Source organism: Myotis myotis, unplaced genomic scaffold (assembly GCF_014108235.1).
Source record: "Myotis myotis isolate mMyoMyo1 unplaced genomic scaffold, mMyoMyo1.p scaffold_m19_p_3, whole genome shotgun sequence".
Taxonomy (NCBI): Eukaryota; Metazoa; Chordata; class Mammalia; order Chiroptera; family Vespertilionidae; genus Myotis; species Myotis myotis.
In genome coordinates, this window is record NW_023416335.1 from 145,176,487 (window position 1) to 145,198,325 (window position 21,839).

The window sequence follows — 21,839 nt, forward strand, 5'->3', positions numbered from 1 at the left end:
CCCTGTTTCTAAAATTATTTCATGGGGATATCTCTTTCATTATCTTCATTTCTATAGCGAGATATAAATTCATAAGAAGAAATTTTTCTATCATATGAACAAGATCCTACTCCATACATAAGATCCATATTGTACCACTATTATTAGTTTTACTGACTTAACTGCCATTAAAAAGAAAAAAAATTAAGTAGATATATTCTTCAAATGAAAAAAGTAATTAGACGCTTTAGTGCTGTAACACCCTATGAAAATATGTTTGAGAACGTATGTTTCTTTGAATCTTTACACTAATTTGGATCTCTAAAGTAGAGTAACATAGAGGTTTTTTTTTTGGGGGGGGGAGGAGGGTTAGCTTGATTTTGTAAAATAAGGGGACAAGAGCAAATGAATCAGGGCCCTGATTCCTCCTCTCTGGACATTGGCCTGGAGAGAAAGAAGCCTGTGTGGATAAAATGGGGTGAGCACTGAGAGCAGAGGGGGGTGCCTGACTGCTTTCTGATTGGCATCCTTGGGAAAATTATTGAGCAAGAAGTAGTGGTCCAACATGGGTCACCTCGGCCAGGTTCCAAAGGCAGAGCAGCATTTTCAGAGCTAAGCAGAGGGCCAGGCCAATGCTACCAGCCCTCCCAGGTCCGTTCTTGGGAGAACTTTGTTGACTTCTAACTCTTAGTTGTTTTGTGTGCTTTTCTTTCCTTTCTATTTCTGGTTTCCTTTCTTCTCACCGTGAATTTGCTGTGAGACTTAACACAAGTCACTTAACTTCCCAGGATTTCATTTTCCGTATTTAACCCTTTGCAGTCGTATTAAATTTGGACATGGGTGTCGTACTGGTCGGAATTAATTTCCATTGAAAGAGCAGTGATACATAACATTCGAGATTATGAAGGATAAACAAGATTTATTAATTCTTTTTTGGAATTACGTCACTACTAGTAGAATCACTACAAATGTTATCACTTTCTACGTCAGAGTCAGTATTCAAGGTGCCAAAATAAAACTCTTCATCGTTACTTTCAGATTCGCAGTACACTTCTTTCGGTAACTTTCTTTTTGCCATTTTGGAGTATTATTTTGAAATATCTTAACAAGCGAGAATGCCTAATTACAGTTAAACGTAATTTGTAAAGCTTTATTTGAAATTCTGTGAAGTATCTCCGAAGCTTGTCGATTTCTTCACTCTCAAAAGGCGACTGACTGGCCACGGTGTTTTGCATGGCGAGTGTGGAATGACTGCGTTTGTTTATATTGAGTTTCGATATCTCCGATTTGTCGGAGCAATGTTTTGGTTCGTGACAAGGTCGCTTAGACACTTAAGAGCTTTCAGAGAAATTATGAACTGATACATGAATGAATAGAGTTAAGATTCGTACGGTTCCTTGCTGTGGTGGCTGAGAGCAGACATAAGACCGGAACGGTAAAAAAGCTTTGGTGGCTGAGAGTAGACAAACGACCGCAAAGGGTTAAAAAGAAGTAGGGTTCTTCCACTAAGGTTTCTTTTCTGCCCTAAAACTGATTTTATTCTACGTTCATTGTTCTGCTTATCCTTATTCTTTTCTCTCACCTCCTCCCTCCACCCTGCTTTTTTCTTTTTGCTAATAGTAAGGTTTCTTTATTGCATGTCACTAACATTTTAAAAGTACTTTGTCACACTTTATACCAGGAGGTAGATCAGAGGTTTTTCTTATTCTGACTTTGTAGACAAAGATATCAAAGCTCAGAAAGGCTTTATGTAAAATGAAAAAACAGTTGCTTTCCAATTTCATGTAAACTTAATCTAGCCTTTTCTTATGGAGCATGAAGCTATGTAACAACAGTGCTACTTAAATAATTAGCAGAATGAACTTGAATATGGTACCCTTATGATTTAAAAGGAGATGTTTCAGATTACTTAGCAAATTCCTTCTGGCTCCTAGAAGTTACTGCTTTATTTTCCAACATTTACAAAGTGCACGAGACCTAGAGAGCACATATTATAGATATGCTAAATTAATTTGTTATTAATGATATTGTAATTAGGGACTTTCAAAAGACAATAAAGTTAAAAAAGTGAAACCAAATATAATAGTCAATTGAGATAGACTATTCATGATTTTATTCAATTGATTAAGTGTTCTTGTTGTTTCTGGGGCCACCACATGTACCAGGTTTGGCTTTGGGTCTATGCATACGGAAGCCAAGTGTCTGGGTCATCAGAGTTAGACACAAATACGATGAACTCAAGTCAACTGTAATCTATTAATCTTGTCTGTGCTGGCAGTAATGTATCATTGTTGAAGTTGACCAAGCCCACCTGTGGTAGGTTTTCTTTTATAAGATGTCCATGCTAGTCACAAGGGGCCACGTACTTAAAGTTTAGCCCTTTGGAGTTCATCTTTGTAAGATTTGCTGAAGCCTTTTGGATACAAAGACCATGACATTCCATCAACTGTTTTCCTTCCCATTGGGGGGAAAAAGTGTCTTTCCTAATATGTCTCAAGGAATTATAATTTTCAAAGACCATGTTATGACCCCTCCCGGCCCACCAGTGAGTTAAGCATATTTAATTGCTCAAATCCAGCCAAAAATCTCATTTTCTTAAACAGTATATTTATGAGTTGTCCATTTGTTTTCATTATTAGATAGGATTAAAAAATCAGATTTTGAGATTTGAGGGCTAAGGCCCACTGGACTGAATAAATGAACTCCTCAGGACAAAAGGGGGACCTTTTTGTGGGCATATAACCTATGGTATTTTTAACAACAAGACTAATGAAGTTCAATTTTCAACTCCTTTCTGAAGTCTTCCTTAATTACCCGAGTCCACAGTCAACTTTCCTGTAGGATGTACCTTATACAAGGCTGTCTATAAAGGTTAATTTTATATTCTATCTGATTTGATGATAGCCTTCTAAGGTCAAGAATCTTACTGCCTGCCCAGAGCAAGAAGCTGAATCAATATTGATTGATTGATCACTTTCTCTTATTTCCAAAGACAGTTGGCAGTAGTGCTACAGTTGCTTCAGGTCTGGCAAACTATTCCAAGATGTTTGCCAGTCATTACATACCCAGATCGGGAGCAGCTGAAGAACACCCCTTCTTCATTACTTACCAAATTTAAATCCATTCATTTCTCTGAGCACTTTCAAAAGCCACGCACAGTGCTTTTGGGCATACAAACAGTGCCTACCTTTTATTAAACAATGCATAAGTCCTAGTCACAATGTTATGTACTTTATAAACATTGTGATATTTAATTATTATAATCACATTTAAAAAGTGACATGACTATTCCCCTTTTACAGATGGGAAAGTGAGCCTAAGAGAGGTCAAGTTATTTGCTCATGCTTACATAAAAAAGTTTACACAAGAGAATTTAGTTCAATGTAGCATTTTGGTTCTAAATTTTGGGTTTTTAAACATAAGTTTGCTTAAAAGTAGGCTGGTTTGGAGCTTGGGTTGGTCTAAAAGAGGAATAACACAAGAACATGAATGGCTGCATCATTTATTATCCATAAGAAAACTGTTGCTCACTGCTTCTTAAAAAAATGTTTTTTTAAATTGACTTCAGAGAGGAAGGGAGAGGGAGAGAGAGATAGAAACATCAATGATGAGAGAGATAGAAACATCAATGATGAGAGAGATAGAAACATCAATGATGAGAGAGAATCTATGATGGGCTGCCTCCTGCACGCCCCCTACTAGGGATCAAGTCTGAAACCTAGGCATGTGCCCTTGACCAGGGTTGAACTGTGACCTCCTGGTTCATAGGTCAAGGCTCAACTACTGAGTCATGCTGGCTGGGCTGCTCACTGTTTCTTTTTCAAAGTCCTCCTCCCGTTGGGTTCCAGATCCTGTACAACCTTACTGCTCTTACCACTGACTGGTTGTTTTCTTTTTCTTGCTGGCCCCTTTCTAAGTTCTCATCCTCCAAACATATGTACTAGTAGATGATTCTCAAGTGTCTGCCCTCACACCTTTTCTTTTTTTCTCTGTTTAGTGGTGTTTAAATTTTAGTGTGTATTACCATTGCTTTAGGAACCATAAAAAATTCTGAGCCCTAGACCCCAACCCAGATTTAGTGAATCTGAGTTTCTTGGGGGAAGGATTTGGGAATCTGCATTTTAACTAAGCAGCCCAGCCTGGCTCAGTTGTTGAGTGTCGACCTATGAACCAGGAGGTCACAGTTCAATTCCGGGTCAGGGCACATATTTGATTGCGGGCTTGATCACCAGTGTGGGGCATGCAGGAGACAGCTGATCAATGATTCCCTCTCATCATTGATGTTGCTATCTCTCTCTCCCTCTCTCTTCTTCTCTGAAATGAATAAAAATACATTTTTAAATAAGCAGCTCAAGTGGTTTTAATCTGGGTAGAGAAACACACTGGGAAACACAGAGTCCATACCCTCTCTCACAGTCCTCATCTGCCCCAACACCTTCCACAATCACCTCTTTGTGAGATTCTCCATCTTTATCTCTAGAGCAGGCTCATCATGCTCCAGACTCACATTCTCTCTGTTATTGACATTTGCAGTTGGATGTCCTGCTGGCACCTGACACTTATTATATCCGGAACCAGACCTCCTCTTGTCTTCAAAATACCAATTGTTCCCCTCGAATTTCCTGTTTCTATTGACTGTGCCTTATCAGTGTCCTGGCATCTAATCTCAAAACTTTACTCTGAGTCACCCCTCACTTTCAGAGTTCTCTTTTAGTGCCTACGTCCAATTAATTGATGAGTCCCTGACTCTCTTCCTCTGATGTGATGCTTCCATATATCCCAGTGGGTCTCAGCAACCGCCAACCCTGTAGACTTTAAAAAATGATGTCCTGGTCCCCACTGAGACCCATTAAATCAGAAGCTCTGGGAATAAGCCCTGGTGATTAGTTAATTTTAAAAACGCTCCAGGTGATTCCAATGTACATTCAAGGTGGGAAACTCTGAACTGGTCCTCACATAATCTAATATTGATAAGTTAACCATCCCCAGAGACAATGATTCACTCATTAATTAGGAGAGGTGATTAGTTAATGGATTTTATTTTTATTTTATTTTTTGTTAATCCTCACCTGAGGATATCCTTTCCATTGATTTTTAGAGAGAGTGGAAAGAAGAGGGAGGAAAACAGAGAAAGAGAGAGAAACAAGGATGTTAGAATGACACATCATTTGGTTGCCTCCCACATCCCGACCAGGGCCAGAGATCAAACCTGCAACCCAGGTACGTGCCCTTGACTGGGAATCGAACCAGTGACCCTTTGGTACTCAGACTAACACTCTCACCACTAAGCCAGGAGGCCAGGGATAGTTAATGGATTTTTACAGTTATCCAGAAGAGACAATAAGAACCTGGACTAGGTGGTGATAAAATAGAGTAAACAAATAGAAAGACAATGTGGGATGACTAGCTTTAGGACTTTGAAATTGGCTGATACAGAGGGCAGGAGAGAAAGAATGACAGACACAGTAATCGCAAGTTTGGATAATCAGAAAGCAGGATAGGCAGGAGGAAAGCCCACCTGGAGATATATATGTATTTTTAAAAATACGTATTTTAATATATTTTTGATTACAGGTTCCTGAGCTCAATTCCAAGTTTCTGATTCACTAGGTTGGGGTGGGGCACAGAATTTACCATCCTAACAAGCTCACAGGTGGTGACAAGGCTGCTGGTCCAGGGACCATATTTTGAGATTTACTGGCCTATCTAGCAGGCAAAGACAAAAGAGATCTGAGCTAGGAATATTGATTTGGGGGGCTCATCCATGTAGCAGAAATTGTTCAAATTTTGGGTTTCCTGCTCAAATAACTGCAATTATCTGCTGACTGGTCTACAGCCTCCTCATGGGTTTCTTTGCTTCCATATTTCCCCAATATATTTTGCATACAGAAATCAGAACATTTTTTAAAAATCGTAAATTGTATTGTTTTAATAAGTTGCATACAACCAACCAGTGGCTTCCCATTGCTCTTATTTGAATTCTGTACATTGTCTGATTGTTCTGGGCCTCTTCTCCAGCCCCTCCCATATCACTGTCCCTCCCTCTCACGCTGCTTCAGCCACACGGATCTCCTTTCAGATCCACAAACATGCCACGTTCTTTCCCATCTCAGGGACTCTGCTCACATTATTCCCGCCAGAACCACTCCACCTCTGCTCGTAGGACCACCAACTCGTCCTCATCCTCCTGATCTCAGTTTAGATGTCAGCTTCTTAGAGAGACTTTCTCTCCTGTCATCCCTTGCTAATTATTCTCTACCTACCCGTGTTTGTGCTCTTCATCATTCTTGTCACAATCAAACATCATATGTGTATGTCTCCTTGCTTATTATCTGTCTCCCCCACTAGACTGTAAGCTCCCCCAGGGTGGGAATTTCTTGAATGAATGAATGAGCCATAGTTAAGTCTTATTCCCTCTTTTTTTTTTAAAAAAAAAATATTTTTATTGATTTCAGAGAGGAAGGGAGAGGGAGAGAGAGATAGAAACATCAATGATGAGAGTGAACCATTGATCGGCTGCTTCCTGCATGCCCCACACTAGGGATTGAGCCACAACCCAGGCATGTGCCCTTGACCAGAATTGAACCTGGGACCCTTCAGTCCACAGGCTGATGCTCTATCCACTGAGCAAAACCAGCTAGGGCGAGTCCTATTCACTCTTATGTTCCTAGTGGCTCAATAAATACATGTTGAATGAATTAACTGAAAAGTACTGAGAAAGGATACAATAAAACTAAGTGCAGAAATTAGGGGAATGTCTACATTTTATAAGAGCTGGGAGTGGAGAAGAAAGGAACGCTAAAGGGAAAAAGAAGAGGAGGCAGAGAGGTAGGACACTTTCAGAATAGTGCCCTAATTATCATAACAAAAATGTGTATATATTACAAAATTTATATACATACACACATGCATACATATAAATACATACATATTCATGCACACACATACACATATACACACACATGAATACACAAACACAGATATCTAAATGCCTGTATTCTGTATAGATAGGCTTTTGGAAGAGAAGCAAAACAATTTCCATGACATAACACTAGAGAAAAAAATAATTTCAAAGAAGCAGCATTCATAATCAATTACCAGATCTATGATGACTAGAGATTGAGCATTGCCAAAGCCCAGGGGCAGGAAGGTTATTCATGAGCATGAAGGTGTTTTCATTTTACGAACACAATCCAGTATGTAAATTACAGTTTACTAAAGTTCTTTCCTCATGCTTTCATTTAATCCTCAGGAAAAAAATCTCAAAAGACAGGCAGGACAGCTCTCACCATTTTCAGCAACATGATGAGGAAGTAGAAGTAGCAAGTGTAGATTGTGCTTTCAGGAAGTTTGGTGGTATCTTTCCTTACAAATTTCATCTGCAACCACAGATACCTACTATTTATATAAAGATTCTTCAAGGCCAACCATAATATGAGCAAACAGGGCCAGGGAACAATAGTAACTCAGAAACTGACCTCCCTAGAGCTTCTCATGTTCCCTTCTTAAATCAAGCACTTGATTCCAAAAGCATTAGAATCTGGGAATATTGTTAAATACTGCTTGGAAATAAAAAATGTAGACTGTTTAAAATGGCAACGGCTCATTTTCCCTCTGGGTTAATCAGACTACCACCCTAAGTCTAATGGAACTGGTAGCTGTCAGCATTGGTGACAGCTCCCAACATCTGCACCTCACTCTAATGGACCAAGCGTAGAATCTTGTATGTGTCCAAATAGCAAACGTTAACATAACGGCCCTCGTGGAACTGAATAACTGAACTGGTGGATGCTGTTGGAGAGAAATGCAACTATTGCCCAGGATGTTAAAATTGGGTAAAGAACTGTCTGCATTTGTTGTCTGTATCTATTAAAGCTCATAGTTGGAAATAGCTTTTCCTTCACATGCTGGATACCTGGGATTACTGCAAAATCAAGCTCATGAACTAGGAAAAGAGGAAGTTACAAGCTTCTTTAAAGTGTTTTCATTTTACTAATACAACCAAATATGTAAATTAGTTTATCAAAGTCCTTTCATCAGCACTTCATCTGGTCCTCAGAAACATCTCAAGACACAGGCAGGAAGTAGCAGCTCTCACCATTATCCCCCAAGGCCCATGGAGGTCAAGTGGATGATTAGTTGGTAAGTGGAGGAGTCAGGACAGCACAGGAGTCCGGGGCTTCTGCTTCTACACAGTAGCAGCCTCCACACTCAAGTCAGATATGGCTTTTTTTTTTTTTTTTGTATTAAGTTCTCCGTCTCACATCGCACCACCAGGACATTTGACCTGTGCATGTCCGGTCACCTTGTAGATTTATAAAAAATAAATAAATGAGACCTGAATGTGCCCAAACTTGTGGCACAGGTAGTAAGTATTCCAGAATGTCAGGAGAGGGAGAGAGACAATGAACTGTGATGGTTCTTTTTCTTCTTCTTTATTCTGGCTTTTATTCTATTTGCTCCAGGTAGTCATTCTCTCTAGGGTTACGATGCATTTTTTTTTTTTTAAGTATTAAGGCAGTGAATGCCTCTAGGGCTTTACTGATTCTTGGAAGATTTTATTTTACTTTATTATTATTTTTAAAAATATATCTTTATTGATTTCAGAGAGGAAGGGAGAGGGAGAGAGAGATAGAAATATCAATAATGAGAGAGAATCATTGATTGGCTGCCTCCTGCACATCCCTTACTGGGGATTGAGCCTGCCACCCAGGCATGTGTCCCTGACCAGAATCGAACCACGAACCCTTCAGTCCACAGGCCGACGCTCTATCCACTGAGTAAAACTGGCCAGGGCTACTTCATTATTTTTTTAAAGACTCAAAAACAAATTTTATTTTTTCCCTTTTAATTGAATTTATTGGGTGATACTGATTAACAAAATTATACAAGTTTCAGGTGCAGAATTTTACAACACATCATCTGTATACTGCATTGTGTGTTCACCAGCCCAAGTCAAGCCTCCGTCCATTACCATTTATCTGTCTGTACCCTCCTCCACCTTGCTTAATGCCCCTTCCCCCGGCAATCATCACACTGTTGTCTGTGTCCATAAGTTTTTAAACGATGGCACTGTTGATAAGTTCCAGTGATGAATGAGGAATGAACCATGGCTGTCTACAGGGTTTAAAACATAGTTAAATAAATTAAACTAGGGATATGATATACAGGGTGGGGCAAAAGTAGGTTTACAGCTGTGAGTAGGCAAAACACAGAGTTTACTGTATCATTATTTGTTAATGATTGTATTATTTTCCATACGAACATAATGCAAACTTACTTTCACCCCACCCTGTATTGGGAAATGAACAGTAAGGGGAAGAGTGGTAACTTGGATTTATTAACTGTGATTTTTAAAAACTGAGTTTTGGGGTGAGAGTTTTATTTAATAGATAAAGAGATAAAGCACAGAGATGAGCAGCATAAACTAAATGAAAGAATACTTTCAGAACAATGCCTTAATTTTCATAACAAAAGTACATATTCACACACACACACACACACAATGACAGCTATCTAAATGTCTGTATCTAGCTGTATGTTTGGTCATTTGTTAGTTCAGTTAGAATCCTATATGAAATACGCTGCTTAATTATATGCACAGATATGGAACAACATTAATTAAGATTTTGTACCTGTTGAGCAATGCTAAATTGATGAAATTCTACACCTGGAAATTCTGATGACACTCTTCTCATAGCCAATATGTAATGCTAGTGAATGAATAACCTGGATATCCAACCCCTACCTCCTAGGTAGATAGCTCTTGGTTGCTTTCTCTCTCATGCCTTCTTTTTCACTCCCTCACATATACACATAGACAGACACACTATTATTACGAAACTCAGTTTAAACGACACTTTAAAGTGTTCCACTGTGTAACCTTAGCTGGTTTGGCTAATGGATAGAGCATCAGCCTGCGGACTGAAGGGGTCCCAGGTTCGATTCCGGTCAAGGGCACATGCCTGGGTTGCCGGCTCGATCCCCAGTGGGGGGCGTGCAGGAGGCAGCTGATCAATGATTCTCTCTCATCATTGATGTTTCTATCTCTCTCTCCCTCTCTGAAATCAATAAAAATATATCTATAATAATAAAAGCATAATATGCTAATTAGACTGGACATCCTTCCAGACAAAGCCGGGGCTGCCAAGGAAGCCCAGGCTGCAGGGGAAGCCCGGGTCCCTGGTACTGGAGGGAAGCCTGGGTCCTGGGTGCCAGAAGGAAGCCGGTGCCAGCAGCCAGGGGAAGGAAGGCCCTCTTTGCACGAATTTCGTGCATTGGGCCTCTAGTATATATATAAAAATAAAGTGTTCCACTGTGTAAACTACTGTGCTAGGCACTGTCGAGGGAAAGAAAAGCACAGATTAAATACGCAATTTCTAAACTTCTTTCCATTTTCTGAGTCTGGCTCTGAGAGTGAGTTTGGATCTTAGCTCTGGCACATTCTGACTTCATTGTCTTGGTAAGTTCCTTATTTCTCTGTACTTTAGTTTTGTAAAAAGAAAATCGTGAACTGGCCTGGCCAGTGTGACTCAGTGGTTGAGTGTTGACCTATGAACTCGGAGGTCACGATTCAATTCCCGGTGACGGCACATACCCGGGCTGTGGGCTTGATCCCCAGTATGGGGCGTGCAGGAGGCAGCCGATCAATGATTCTTTCTCATCATTGCTGTTTCTCTCTCTCCCTCTCCCTTCCTCTCTGAAATCAATAAAAATATATTTTCAAAAAATCTGTGAACTGGAAATAATACCTAACTTTATGGGGTTAGTAAGAGGATTCAATGCCATAGTATGGGTAAAATATTTTGCACAATGTAAACTATTATTGTTGTCATTAGAATTATATTATTTTGAGGATTTTATATTTTAGAAGAGAACATAGACTTAAACATAGGCAAATCTAATAGAAATAATTAACAGCATAACAAAGGCAACCCATAAATTTAGCCTGGGGAATAAAGTCATAAACCAAGCAGCGCTGATCATTTTTCCAGGTTCTATAAATACTATCCCCTTTTGCCACTAAATAAATAATGATGTCTTCAAAACACGTTAGATGCAACACAGAATTATATATGGGAAAGTGGTCTTTAAATCCAGCAAGTTGGCCAGCTCAGCAGAGGGAACTCAAGAACAGAATGAGAAAATGGAATGAACAGTCTTAAAAAGGTGTCCTCTATTTCTGAAATTCTGATTCCATGGTCAAGATACTTGATGGAGTTTCCAGAGATACAAAAAAAGACAATTCAGAAAAACAGCATTTTCAAATAGTAGTTCCCTCCCTCTCTTTTTCCTGATTTTTCTCAATTGTCTTTTGAAAAACTGGCCTTGGAAGAGAATGAACATTCACCTCATGAAGAAAGGAGTTATTTTGAATAAGTTGGGTCATTGAGGGAGGAATTCTATTAAATAAAGTCCTCGGGGAGGTGAATTATTGTTGATTCAGTTTGTGGTATTAAGTTGGGGTGTCCTTCTTCCATTACATATTATAAGGAAATTAAAGAGAAAAGGATAGGATATGAATGCCTTAAAAATATGAGGATAAAGAGGACTAAGTATTGTATATTAATTATGGTGAGGGTGGGAGGATAAGGATGTAAATAAGAAAATAACCCTGATGTTTGAACTTTACTAAAATTAATCTTTAAAAATATTGGCTAATGTCAACTAATCTGTTACTTTTATCTAAGGCAGCTAACTTCTATAAGAAGCTCCTTTTACACATTTTTCTTTTTTTATTAGTTCATTCTTTCATTCATCAGAAATTTATTATGTATTGCATACCAGCTGTGATGAAGACAGACATGATGCCAACCTTGATGAAGGTTAAATGTTAGTCACAAGAAGGGCCAGAGATAGCCCTCGCTGGTTTGGCTCAGTGGATAGAACATCAGCCGTGGACTGAAGGGTTGCAGGTTTGATTCCAGTCAAGGGAACGAACCTCGGTTGCAGGTGCATGAGGGAGGCAACCAATCGATGTGTCTCTCTCACAATGATGTTTCTCTGTATCACCCCCTCCCTTCCACTCTCTCTCTAAAAAAAACCACAAAAAAACAAAAAGAAAAAAAAAACACAATGGAAAAATATCTTCAGGTGAGGATTAACAACAAAAAAGAAATGGCCAGAGATAAAAGGAAAAAAAAAAGAGGCTCCTGGATAACCCACAGTGAAAATCCATTCATTGAATGAGTAAAACCTACTGTACAGTCCAGTGATCTAAGCCTCCCCAGCAAACCCCTCCATAACAATGTAGGTACATTCAGCTGATTTACGTATTAAAACAATAGCATTTGTTAAAAATATAATGCTACCAAAGTAAATATAAACTAAAGGGGAGAAATTTGAATATTATCCTGTTGGGGAAAAAAGAGATTGATGTAATGTCATTTGATTGTGATGGAACATTCTTTCCACCTCCCAAAGTGGATTGTGTGGTGCATCAACAATTTAAATTACTCCCCAAATGGGACCCTGACTTTCAGGATTTATAAAAAACAAGTATTTTAAAAAGAGGTCATTGCCTAAACAATTCCTTTAATCAGAAATCAGAGGATTTACTCAACGGATGGTGCCAAACTTTCTTCATGAAGACTACCATGGTACTTCACTTCCTTAGTCCCCATCACTCAAAAGGGTAAGAGGATCAAATTAATTTTTAAATGCAGATTTTTGGTTTATACAGTTCTTTTTCATCTTCTGGAAATTGATTACGAGACTTAATCAAGATTCCTCTGTGTATCATTAGCCAATTTAGCTTCCTCGTTTTTAATTTAATCTCCCCCCTCCCCCACCAGTGAGTTTGGGAGAGCATGGTTCTAAGTCTATGGTGGATTTCATGCTTTTCTGTTCAAGCCTTGAGGGAAGCTAAATTTAAAAGTAGGAAAATAGTAATTAAAAGTGATGAGGACAAAAAGCTTTGGTGCTATGAAATGTGGACTCCCTGACCCAAACCGAACCAAGCAGCAGTTTTTGGTTTTGATTATAGCTTTTCTTACTATTTTAATAAACATGAACTAGCATTCAAACTTTTAATATCCTGCTGCTTAACTATTTCCAAAGAGCCATCCAGCTCTTTTAAACGGCCTTTTGTTTTAAAATTTTAATTTGTTTGGCCCAGTCTCACCTTAGAATGCCGTAGCCTCATGGTAAACTCTTTTATAAGTTGATTTCCAGAATCACAAGCAATTCTTCTATTTCCCCCTCCCAACTAAGTGCTTCCTCATGTGCCAAAATTGTTGGTGCTGACAGCTTTCCTGCCTTGTTTTATCTGGTTCCCACAGTAAGTCTGAGAGACAAACACAAGAATGTGTCCAGCGTTGACTGGACGCACCGTGGCCACAGTGATACTTACAGCTCCTCTAGGAAGCGGAGACTGTGCAGAGGACTCGGGGGCAGCTGGCTGATGTTGTTCATGCTGAGGTCTCTGGAGAGGAAAACAGACAGCGTGTGAGGAGCGGCGTCTGCCACCGCAAGGGAATCCAGCTGTTCAGTTCACACATCTTCAAGCAGTAGAGCCAAATGAACTCATTCTTTTGCTTGACAAATACATCGCGATTGTGCACCTTAAACATATTTCTATCCTACCCCTCCCCACCCCCCACCACCAGGGGCTCTCTATCAAGTTAGAGACCCTAGGAGGAGCTTATATGGATTCAAAACGATTTAGACCATTCATGGGCATGGTTGTAATTCTTCAGGTTTAAGACTACGTGATTAGGACGGCAAGGAAAGGCATAACTCAGTGCTAGACATAACTCAACGCCGTGTCTTGCTTTACATTTTGTGACAAAGAGAAATGTCTTCACCATGCAACGCTGGAAGTCCTGCCTCTCTGGGGCTATAAGCACCTTGTAAAAACAAATGTTTTGATTCAAAGAAACTTAAAAAAACAAAACAAAACCAAACAAGACAAAAAGCCTATTCCCTCCTTCTAACATGTTCCTTTTACAGGTTCTCGGATTGCATTAAATAAGTGAAATGAACCATAAAACAAGGGTGTAATGCGATCCTGCTCTGTAGCACACTTCCTGCTGGGCCTGCACAGTAGTTCCTGGCACAGGAAACAACAAGCCACTTTGGGCAGAACTCAATCAATTTTTGTTTTAAGAGAAACTCCATGTAATTAGATTTTATTCTGTTTTATTTTTCTGGTTAAAACATTTTTTTTTTTTTTTTACTGTGTCCCACATAATCCTACAGCATCACTGGTATATGCCATCTGTATCTCAGCTCCCCAAAGACGGCTAGACAGATTCTAATCAAGACCAACTAAGACTTTATGTAACAGTCAGCTGAAGGTTGACTTCAAAAAACACTCGTTGCTCACACCCGAAGATTCCGATCTAATGCCATTGAAATCTCAGACCAGATCTACATGCTTAAAGTTTATCTTGCGATGCGCAATGAGCTTCATATTTATTATTTCCATATTGATTTAATCGGCATAGAACATTGTATTAGGCGTACAACATAATTTGATATATGTACATATTGTGAAGTGATTACCACAACAAGTTAGGTTAGCATCCATCACCATTCATATTGACAAAACTTGTTTTCTCGTGACGAGACCTTGTAAAATTTATCTCACAGCAACTTTCGAATCCACAATACAGTATTGTTAATAAAAGTCACTATGCTGTACATTACATTCCCAGGAATTATTTATCTTATAACTGGAAGTTTATGTCTTTTGCCAACCTTCACCCATTTCACCCATTAGCTTTATTGAAAAAAAACCCTGGATTTTTCTGTTATTAAAGGGGCCACATCCATTGCACACAACCAGCTGATTTCATTGAGGCTAAGAACTGAGGAATCAATCACTTTCTGACTTTAAAAAGTCACTAGTGGGAGCACTTTAGATCTTGCTTCCCAGCAATTGTCCTCAGATTTGGGTCAAATGAACTCTTATAAAAATAAAAGTCACCAATGTGTACAAGGAAGATAAAATACTCTGCTAAATGTTTTAGACTAGAGTGTGGTAAAAAAGCAGAATTGTTAATTTTAATGTTTGGTGAACAATAATATAGCTGAGTTAAATGCGATGTTCTCAACTTAAAACTAAACCCTGCCAAAAATCTGCATTTTTCTGGCATTATCTAGATAAGAGAGCCAAATACCTGATTAGCATTTTCAGGTTTTTTTGTGTGCAGATATTTCTCTGAAGTAGTAAAGTTGTTTAGTTCCCTGAACAGACATGGATTCAATTAATTAATGCAGTTTCTGGATTCCTCACAGTGACTATGGGATCTCTTCAAAGACTTGCTGTTTCTCAGGGACATTCACTTGCTTGCTAACTGCTATCCCACTTACTTCCTGAAGAGGATCGAGGTGGTTTGCTTGTAGAGCATGTTGATTGGCCACCTAGATTGAACCAGTCTCAGCATCAAGACAGCTGGCGTGGAGAGTGTTGACTTTCCTCTCCCCTGAATATTCCTGAGTAATGTGCAAATCAGTTTGGGACAAGCATTAATCTTGTCTACGTGCAAAAAGCTCTAAGCAGAACAAGGAAATTTACACATTAAGGAGATTCATAAGCACTCCGCATTATTTATTACCGGATTTCAGGTACCTGGAAGAGAAGCTTATATAAGCCTTCCCTCTCAGGGTCCCCACTGGAGCACGTTGAGGGTGGAGCAGCAGAAAGGTGCAGGCGTTGTCAGGGTAGAGTGTCAGGTTCAGTGTCTCGGGTTTGAATTCAGACCTCTCCGTTCACTAGCTGTATGATCTTGGAAAATTAACCTCCCTGTGCAGGCTTCCTCATATTTAAAAAAGGTGTCTCTACATTAATAGTTTGAAACCCTATGATTAGCTGTTTCCAATGAGAAGAGAGTGACTTAATTTTCTTCTTAAAAGGGAGAGTACCTCCCTTTCCAACAGGAACTAAGAACTTCTCTGTGTTACCTGCCATGTGGTTCCTCTTAGAAAATGAGCTAGTATTGCTAAACCAAAACCTTATCACCTGTTTTTGATAAGGTTTCAAATAAAAGAGTTTGATAAGGTTTTTGATAAAAGAGTTTCCAGCAATGCATATAAGCCTAAAGTAGAAATAATTTTTTAAAATGACAATCTAATGTAAAATGAAATAGGCCTTTAAAATATAAATTCAAAGTGGGTAAGGTAAAATGTAATTTTTTTTTATTCACTTTTTCCTTCTCTGTGAGTAAAGGACCAAGTTTTTAAAATTTCTAACTTGCTGTGGACTTATATTGTTATAAAATATAATAAAAATTAATTATAAAAAAGTAAAATAAAAAACCAAAGATATACAAAATAGAAGCCTCAATATTTTGTTATGTAATTCAATAGAGATTATTTAATTACTATAAAAGTTCCTAAACCTTTACTTTCAAATTCTTTAAAAAAAATTTTTTTTTATTGATTTCAGAGAGAAAGGGAGAGGGAGAAAGAGATAGAAACATCAATGATGAGAAAGAATCATTGATTGGCTGCCTCCTGCACGCTCCACACAGGGGATTGAGCCCACAAATCAGGCATGTTCCCTTGACAGGAATCGAACCTGGGACCCTTCAGTCCGCAAGCCGATGCGCTATCCACTGAGCCAAACTGGCTAGGGCTATTTTCAAATTCTTATCGGTTGTGAGTCAGTAAAAACACAGCCATGGACTGGCTGGTGTGACTCAGTGGTTGAGTGCCGACCTATGAACCAGATCACAGTTCAATTCCTGGTTAGAGCACATGCTGGGTTGCCGGCTCGATCCCCTTTAAGTGGAGAATGAATCCAAGTCATAGTCAACTTTTCCTTTTTCCACTGTCCCTATGTCCATAAGGCACCCAGTGTTACTTCTACTACAGATCTTGCTTCTGGGTCTGGCCTCTCTTTCTTCTTGATAACTGCTTACTGTGTGTCTTTATTCTAGGTCACCTCCTATACCATGGCCAGAGAGGTCACCCTGAAAAGTTCATCTGATGGTCACTCCACTCAAACCCACTGTTAGCCAATAGCACAGACATCCCCTTAGGTGGATGATTTGGAAAAGGGCTCCTCCTCTGCAGGTGTACTAGTCTGTACATTACAGAAAAGATCTTTCTCCCACCGAAGGAGCCACAGAGTGGGGTGAATGCCTTGGCAAGCAGAGCTTGGCCTGGAGCTCAGCCCCCATGGAGGAGCCCCCGCTCAGCTGTAGCCATATGGGACTCCCCTGTCTGAGAACTTTTGCTGGCTCCAGGCCTCTTCGAGGAACTAATGCCCACATTTTTTAGGCTTTACACCATCTGGCCTAATATTCGTTTCCACCTTGATTTGATGTCACTTGTCTCTGTGCAATGTGTGCTCTGGTTACACTGAAACTCTTGCTGTTCCTCTGTGTATGTCTCTGTCTTTACACATCTGATTCTCTTTTTCCAGAATACAGGCGTCTCTGTATTTCCAAATTACCACTCCAGCGCTCTCTCGCTTCCCTCCCCCTATTTAAAATCTAGCTTAACAGACCCTGTGTTTCTGACACAACCTCTTCTCTTTCTAGTTTAGTTGTTCTCTATTTTAACTTCTAGTCCGTTGATATTTCCAGTATCAAAGCCTTGTTTTAGCCTAAGAGCCCAGCTTAGATCGTGCATTGATCACCCGGATCAGTATCTCACTAACATACTCAACTCCCTAGTCCCCATCTTCTGTTTCACTCTCCTGGTAAAACCCCAGCTCTGGAAAAACACCATAATTCTTCCTCTCTGTTACTATCCCAGGGTACTGAGTGATACTAGAAAATAAAAACTCACAAATGTGCAGATTAGTGTCTATAAATTCATGGTCTTTGTGGGTTCTCAACACTGCCGCACAATCCTGTTATTTGTTATTGCTCAATTTACTCCCACAGGGACTGTTGCCAACCTTTACCACTTGCCTCAAACCTCTTAATCAACAACCACCCCCATGATGGGATACCTTCCCTGTACTTCATGGAAATAAATGGAACTCTTCAGACCACCAAACATGTTATTGGCCAAATCCTTGTTCTCTTTTATCACCTGCTTACTATACCCATACTTTTCTCCTGGTTCAGTCTTGCTCCTGAATCCCATTCTCCCTCTGATGCTACAGCACATCACTCCATGAATAATTCCTTTGATTTCCTGTAGTTTTTATCCTCTTCTCCTTCCCATTCACTGTGTAGATATAGTTAAGTCTTTTCCATGACTGAAACAAAAGGAAAACAGGATCTCTCAATCCCATGTCTTCCTCTACCTGTTACTCAATCTTTCTCACTCCCTTTGGGGTTGTTTCTGGTCTACAATTCTACTCTCCACTTCCCATTTCCTTTCTGACCATAACACATAAACTCCCATCCCTACACTCCAATAAAACTGCTCTTGCCGAAGAAACAGTGACCTCCATACTGTCAAATCTAACGAACACGTGACTTACTGGGCCTCTCTCTTGCATTAGATGTGCTCTTTCTGGAAATTACGCTCTATTGCTTCCAAGTCATCATTCTCTCAGGACTCTTTTCATACTTTCCCAATCTTTCCACTTTATAGAGTCCTTTGTGGAATTTTCTTGTATCTCCTCCTTAAATGTCAGTGTTCTCTGGAGTTGTGCCCTTGGCCTAGAGCTCTTCAATCTCTACCCTCTTTCTTGGAGGCTGTTACTTACTCTCAGGGGTTTAAGTATCACTTAAAAACCCATAACCTTCCAAATCCATATTCCTAGTCTTAATCTCTCTCCTAAGTTTCAGAATCATATAACTCACTTTTGGATGTGTCCACTTAGCAATCTTACAGGAATGCACATGTCAAAAATGGGAGAAAACATTTTTTTTTTTCTATTCCAAACTTGTTTGTTCTTCTTAGAGCTAGTTTTTAGTTAATGCCACAACTGTCTTCCAGTTTAAAAAGCCCAATTCTTGGATACTCTCCAAGCCTTCTTCCTTTTTTTTTCATTAGCTCTGCCTATTTCTTTTCTCTCTCCTTACTCTGCCCTGTTGCAGGCCCTAACCCCTTCTGACCCAGGCACCTGAAATTGCCTTCCAATTCTGTGGCTGGCTGCTACCAGTCTTATCCCTTTAGACCAGCGGTTCTCAACCTGTGGGTCGCGACCCCTTTGGCGGTCAAACGACCCTTTCACAGGGGTCGCCTAAGACCATCCTGCATATCAGATATTTACATTATGATTCATAACAGTAGCAACATTACAGTTATGAAGTAGCAACGAAAATAATTTTATGGTTGAGTCACAACATGAGGAACTGTATTTAAAGGGCCAGAAGGTTGAGAACCACTGCTTTAGACCCACCTTCCAAATGGCAATGAGAATGATCCATAAAAAATTCAGAATTAGACAAATCACCATCTTACTTAAAACCTTTCCAAATGAAAGCCACATTTGTTAGTGTTACACACGAGCTCCATTGTATAGCACACAGCCTTTCACCATCCTGGCACACGGATTCTAATTCATCTTTCAAGACCTGTAGTAGGGTGTCATCTCCAACAGGAAACCTTCTCTGACCTCTAAGGTTAGTGTAAGTGATTTGCTCTCTGTCCTCCTGCTTCATTGCACACAGTAGGCTGTATTCAGGATCAGTGGTCTTTTTTTTTTTCCAATCACAGTACTTGTAGTGTATAGCCAAGCCTGACCATGTAGAAGATATTCAGTGAACGTTGAACTGAATCCTCTTCTACTTCCTCCTTCCTGTGAGTGAGCAAATGATCTTACCCATTAAAAAAATTACATATATATCACATATATATATATATATATATATATTTCAGAGAGAAAGGGAGAGGGAACGAAAGATAGAACCATCAATGATAAAAGAGTCATTGATTGGCTGCCTTCTGCACGCCCCCTACTGGGGATCAAAGCCCATAACCCAGGCATGTACCCTAACTGGGAATCAAACTGTGACCTCCTGGTTCATAGGTTGATGCTCAACCACTGAGCCACACCGGGTAGGCCAATCTTACCCATTTAAAAAAAAAAAAATTCCATGTTTCTCATCATATGGCTACACTGCTCCTAAGTGTAAAGTATATAACCCTTCTGGTATAAAACACTTTTGGAAACAAAACCCACTTTGTGTTGCATCTACCTTCCACAATGGTTTTTGCTCACAATTACAATTATGTTTTCTCTTTTGAGTCAATCATATTTGCTTTCTGTCCCAGGAATTCCTCAAAAATTCTCATTCCCCTTCTGCTCCCATGCTCAAGCACCGCTATGCTGCTGCTACTGCTCTTCCCCCCTCCTCCCTCTATCCCTCCCCTTCCTCTTCCTCCTCCTCCTTCTTTTGCTTTCTCCTCCTCTTTCCTTCTATGTTTCTTTTTCTCCTCCTTCTCCTGCTAAAATATCTTTCCTATCATTACTATGGATTTGTTGTGGGAAGGATGACTGCAGTAGGTACTTAGTCTGCCATCTTATAATCCAGCCACACTGTCGATATTTGAGACTTAGTACACAAATCAGTGAACAAAGAAGCTGTTTCTTATAGTGTGACTATTAAACAAATTAAGAAAACAACAACAAAAAATGATTCTTTAATCTCTGCCCCACTTGAAGACAAATATTTTCTTCTTTAGCAGCATGGTGCAATTCCTATTTCTTCTAAGTACAACCATTTAAAACTTGTCTTGGGAGATCCAGTAGCTTTTAGCTTTCTGCCAGAAACCTTTGTTAACAATGGATCCAGGCTGGAGCTGGTCCAGCACATTTTAATTGATCACTTTTCAAATATGCCTCTGAAGATAAGCCATGAACTTCAAAAGGAAAGGTGCAGGCTTGCATAGCATTTTATGATAATATGAATAATGTTATTTCCAGGTACTTTTTTCATGTTATTGTTCTTTTTTTTCATCCTCACCCTGAGGAGTGAGGATATTTTTTCCATTGATTTTTTTTTTTTTTTTTGAGAGTGGAAGGCAGAGGGAAGGGGAAGAGAGAAAGAAACATCCATGTGAGAAAAACACATTGATTGGTTCCCTTCCACATGCATCCCGACCTACCTGGGGCAGGGATTGAACCTACAACCCAGATACATGGCCCCCACCGGGAATTGAACCCAAGACTCTCTCTGGTGTGCAGGCCGACGCTCTAACCACTGAGCACACCGGCCAGAGCTATGTTATTGCTTTTAGCTCTAAAACGATGTACTTTTGAAAATGATTTTTTACTGAAGTAAAGCATATATGGGAAAATGAATAAATCTTAAGTGTCCAACCTAATGGGTTTTCAGTGTGCACACACCCTGGTACTTGAGAAAGAGAACATTGCCATCTCCTCACAAGTTCCCTCATGTTCCCAAGGAGCTAGTCTGCTCACTTTTACTAGTAATATTTTATATTAGGTTTTGCTTGGTTTTGATCTCTCTATAAATGGAATCATACAGTGCATAGTTGTGTGGTTTTTTTAAAGATTTTATTGTTAGGGCAGTTTTAGGTTCACAGGAAAATTGAGAGGCAACTACAGAGATTTCCCATATGCTCCCAAACCCGCATGTGCACAGCCTCCCCCATTATCAGCATGGCCTACCAGAATGGTACATTTGGTACAACTGATGAACCTATTGACACACAACCACCCAAAGTCTGTAGTTTACGTTAGCATTTACTCTTGGTGTTGTACATTCTATAGGTTTGGGCAAATGTATAATGTCATGTATTCATTATAATAGTATCATACAGAGTATTTTCACTACACTAAAAACCCTCTGTGCTCTGTCTACTCATCCCTCCCCTCTCCTACTACCACTCTTGGCAATCACTGAACTTTTTACTGCCTCCATAGTCTTGCCTTTTTCCAGAATGCCATATACTTGGAATCATACCATATGTAGCCTTTTCTGATTGTTTTGTTTCCTTTCACTTAGTAATATAGAACATAGTTGGGTTTTTTCTTGCTCATT

General features: G+C 39.6%; 1 protein-coding gene across 2 annotated transcripts in view; it reads right to left on the bottom strand.

Annotated features, from left to right (window-relative positions):
* LGR5 (leucine rich repeat containing G protein-coupled receptor 5) overlaps positions 1 to 21,839 on the bottom strand; it is a 145,492-nt gene that overhangs the window by 71,073 nt on the left and 52,580 nt on the right. For both annotated transcript variants that reach the window (XM_036298873.1, XM_036298871.1), the window contains exon 2: positions 13,331 to 13,402. In XM_036298873.1, the coding sequence (XP_036154766.1) occupies positions 13,331 to 13,402 (72 nt within the window). The remainder of the gene's footprint in view (positions 1 to 13,330; positions 13,403 to 21,839) is intronic.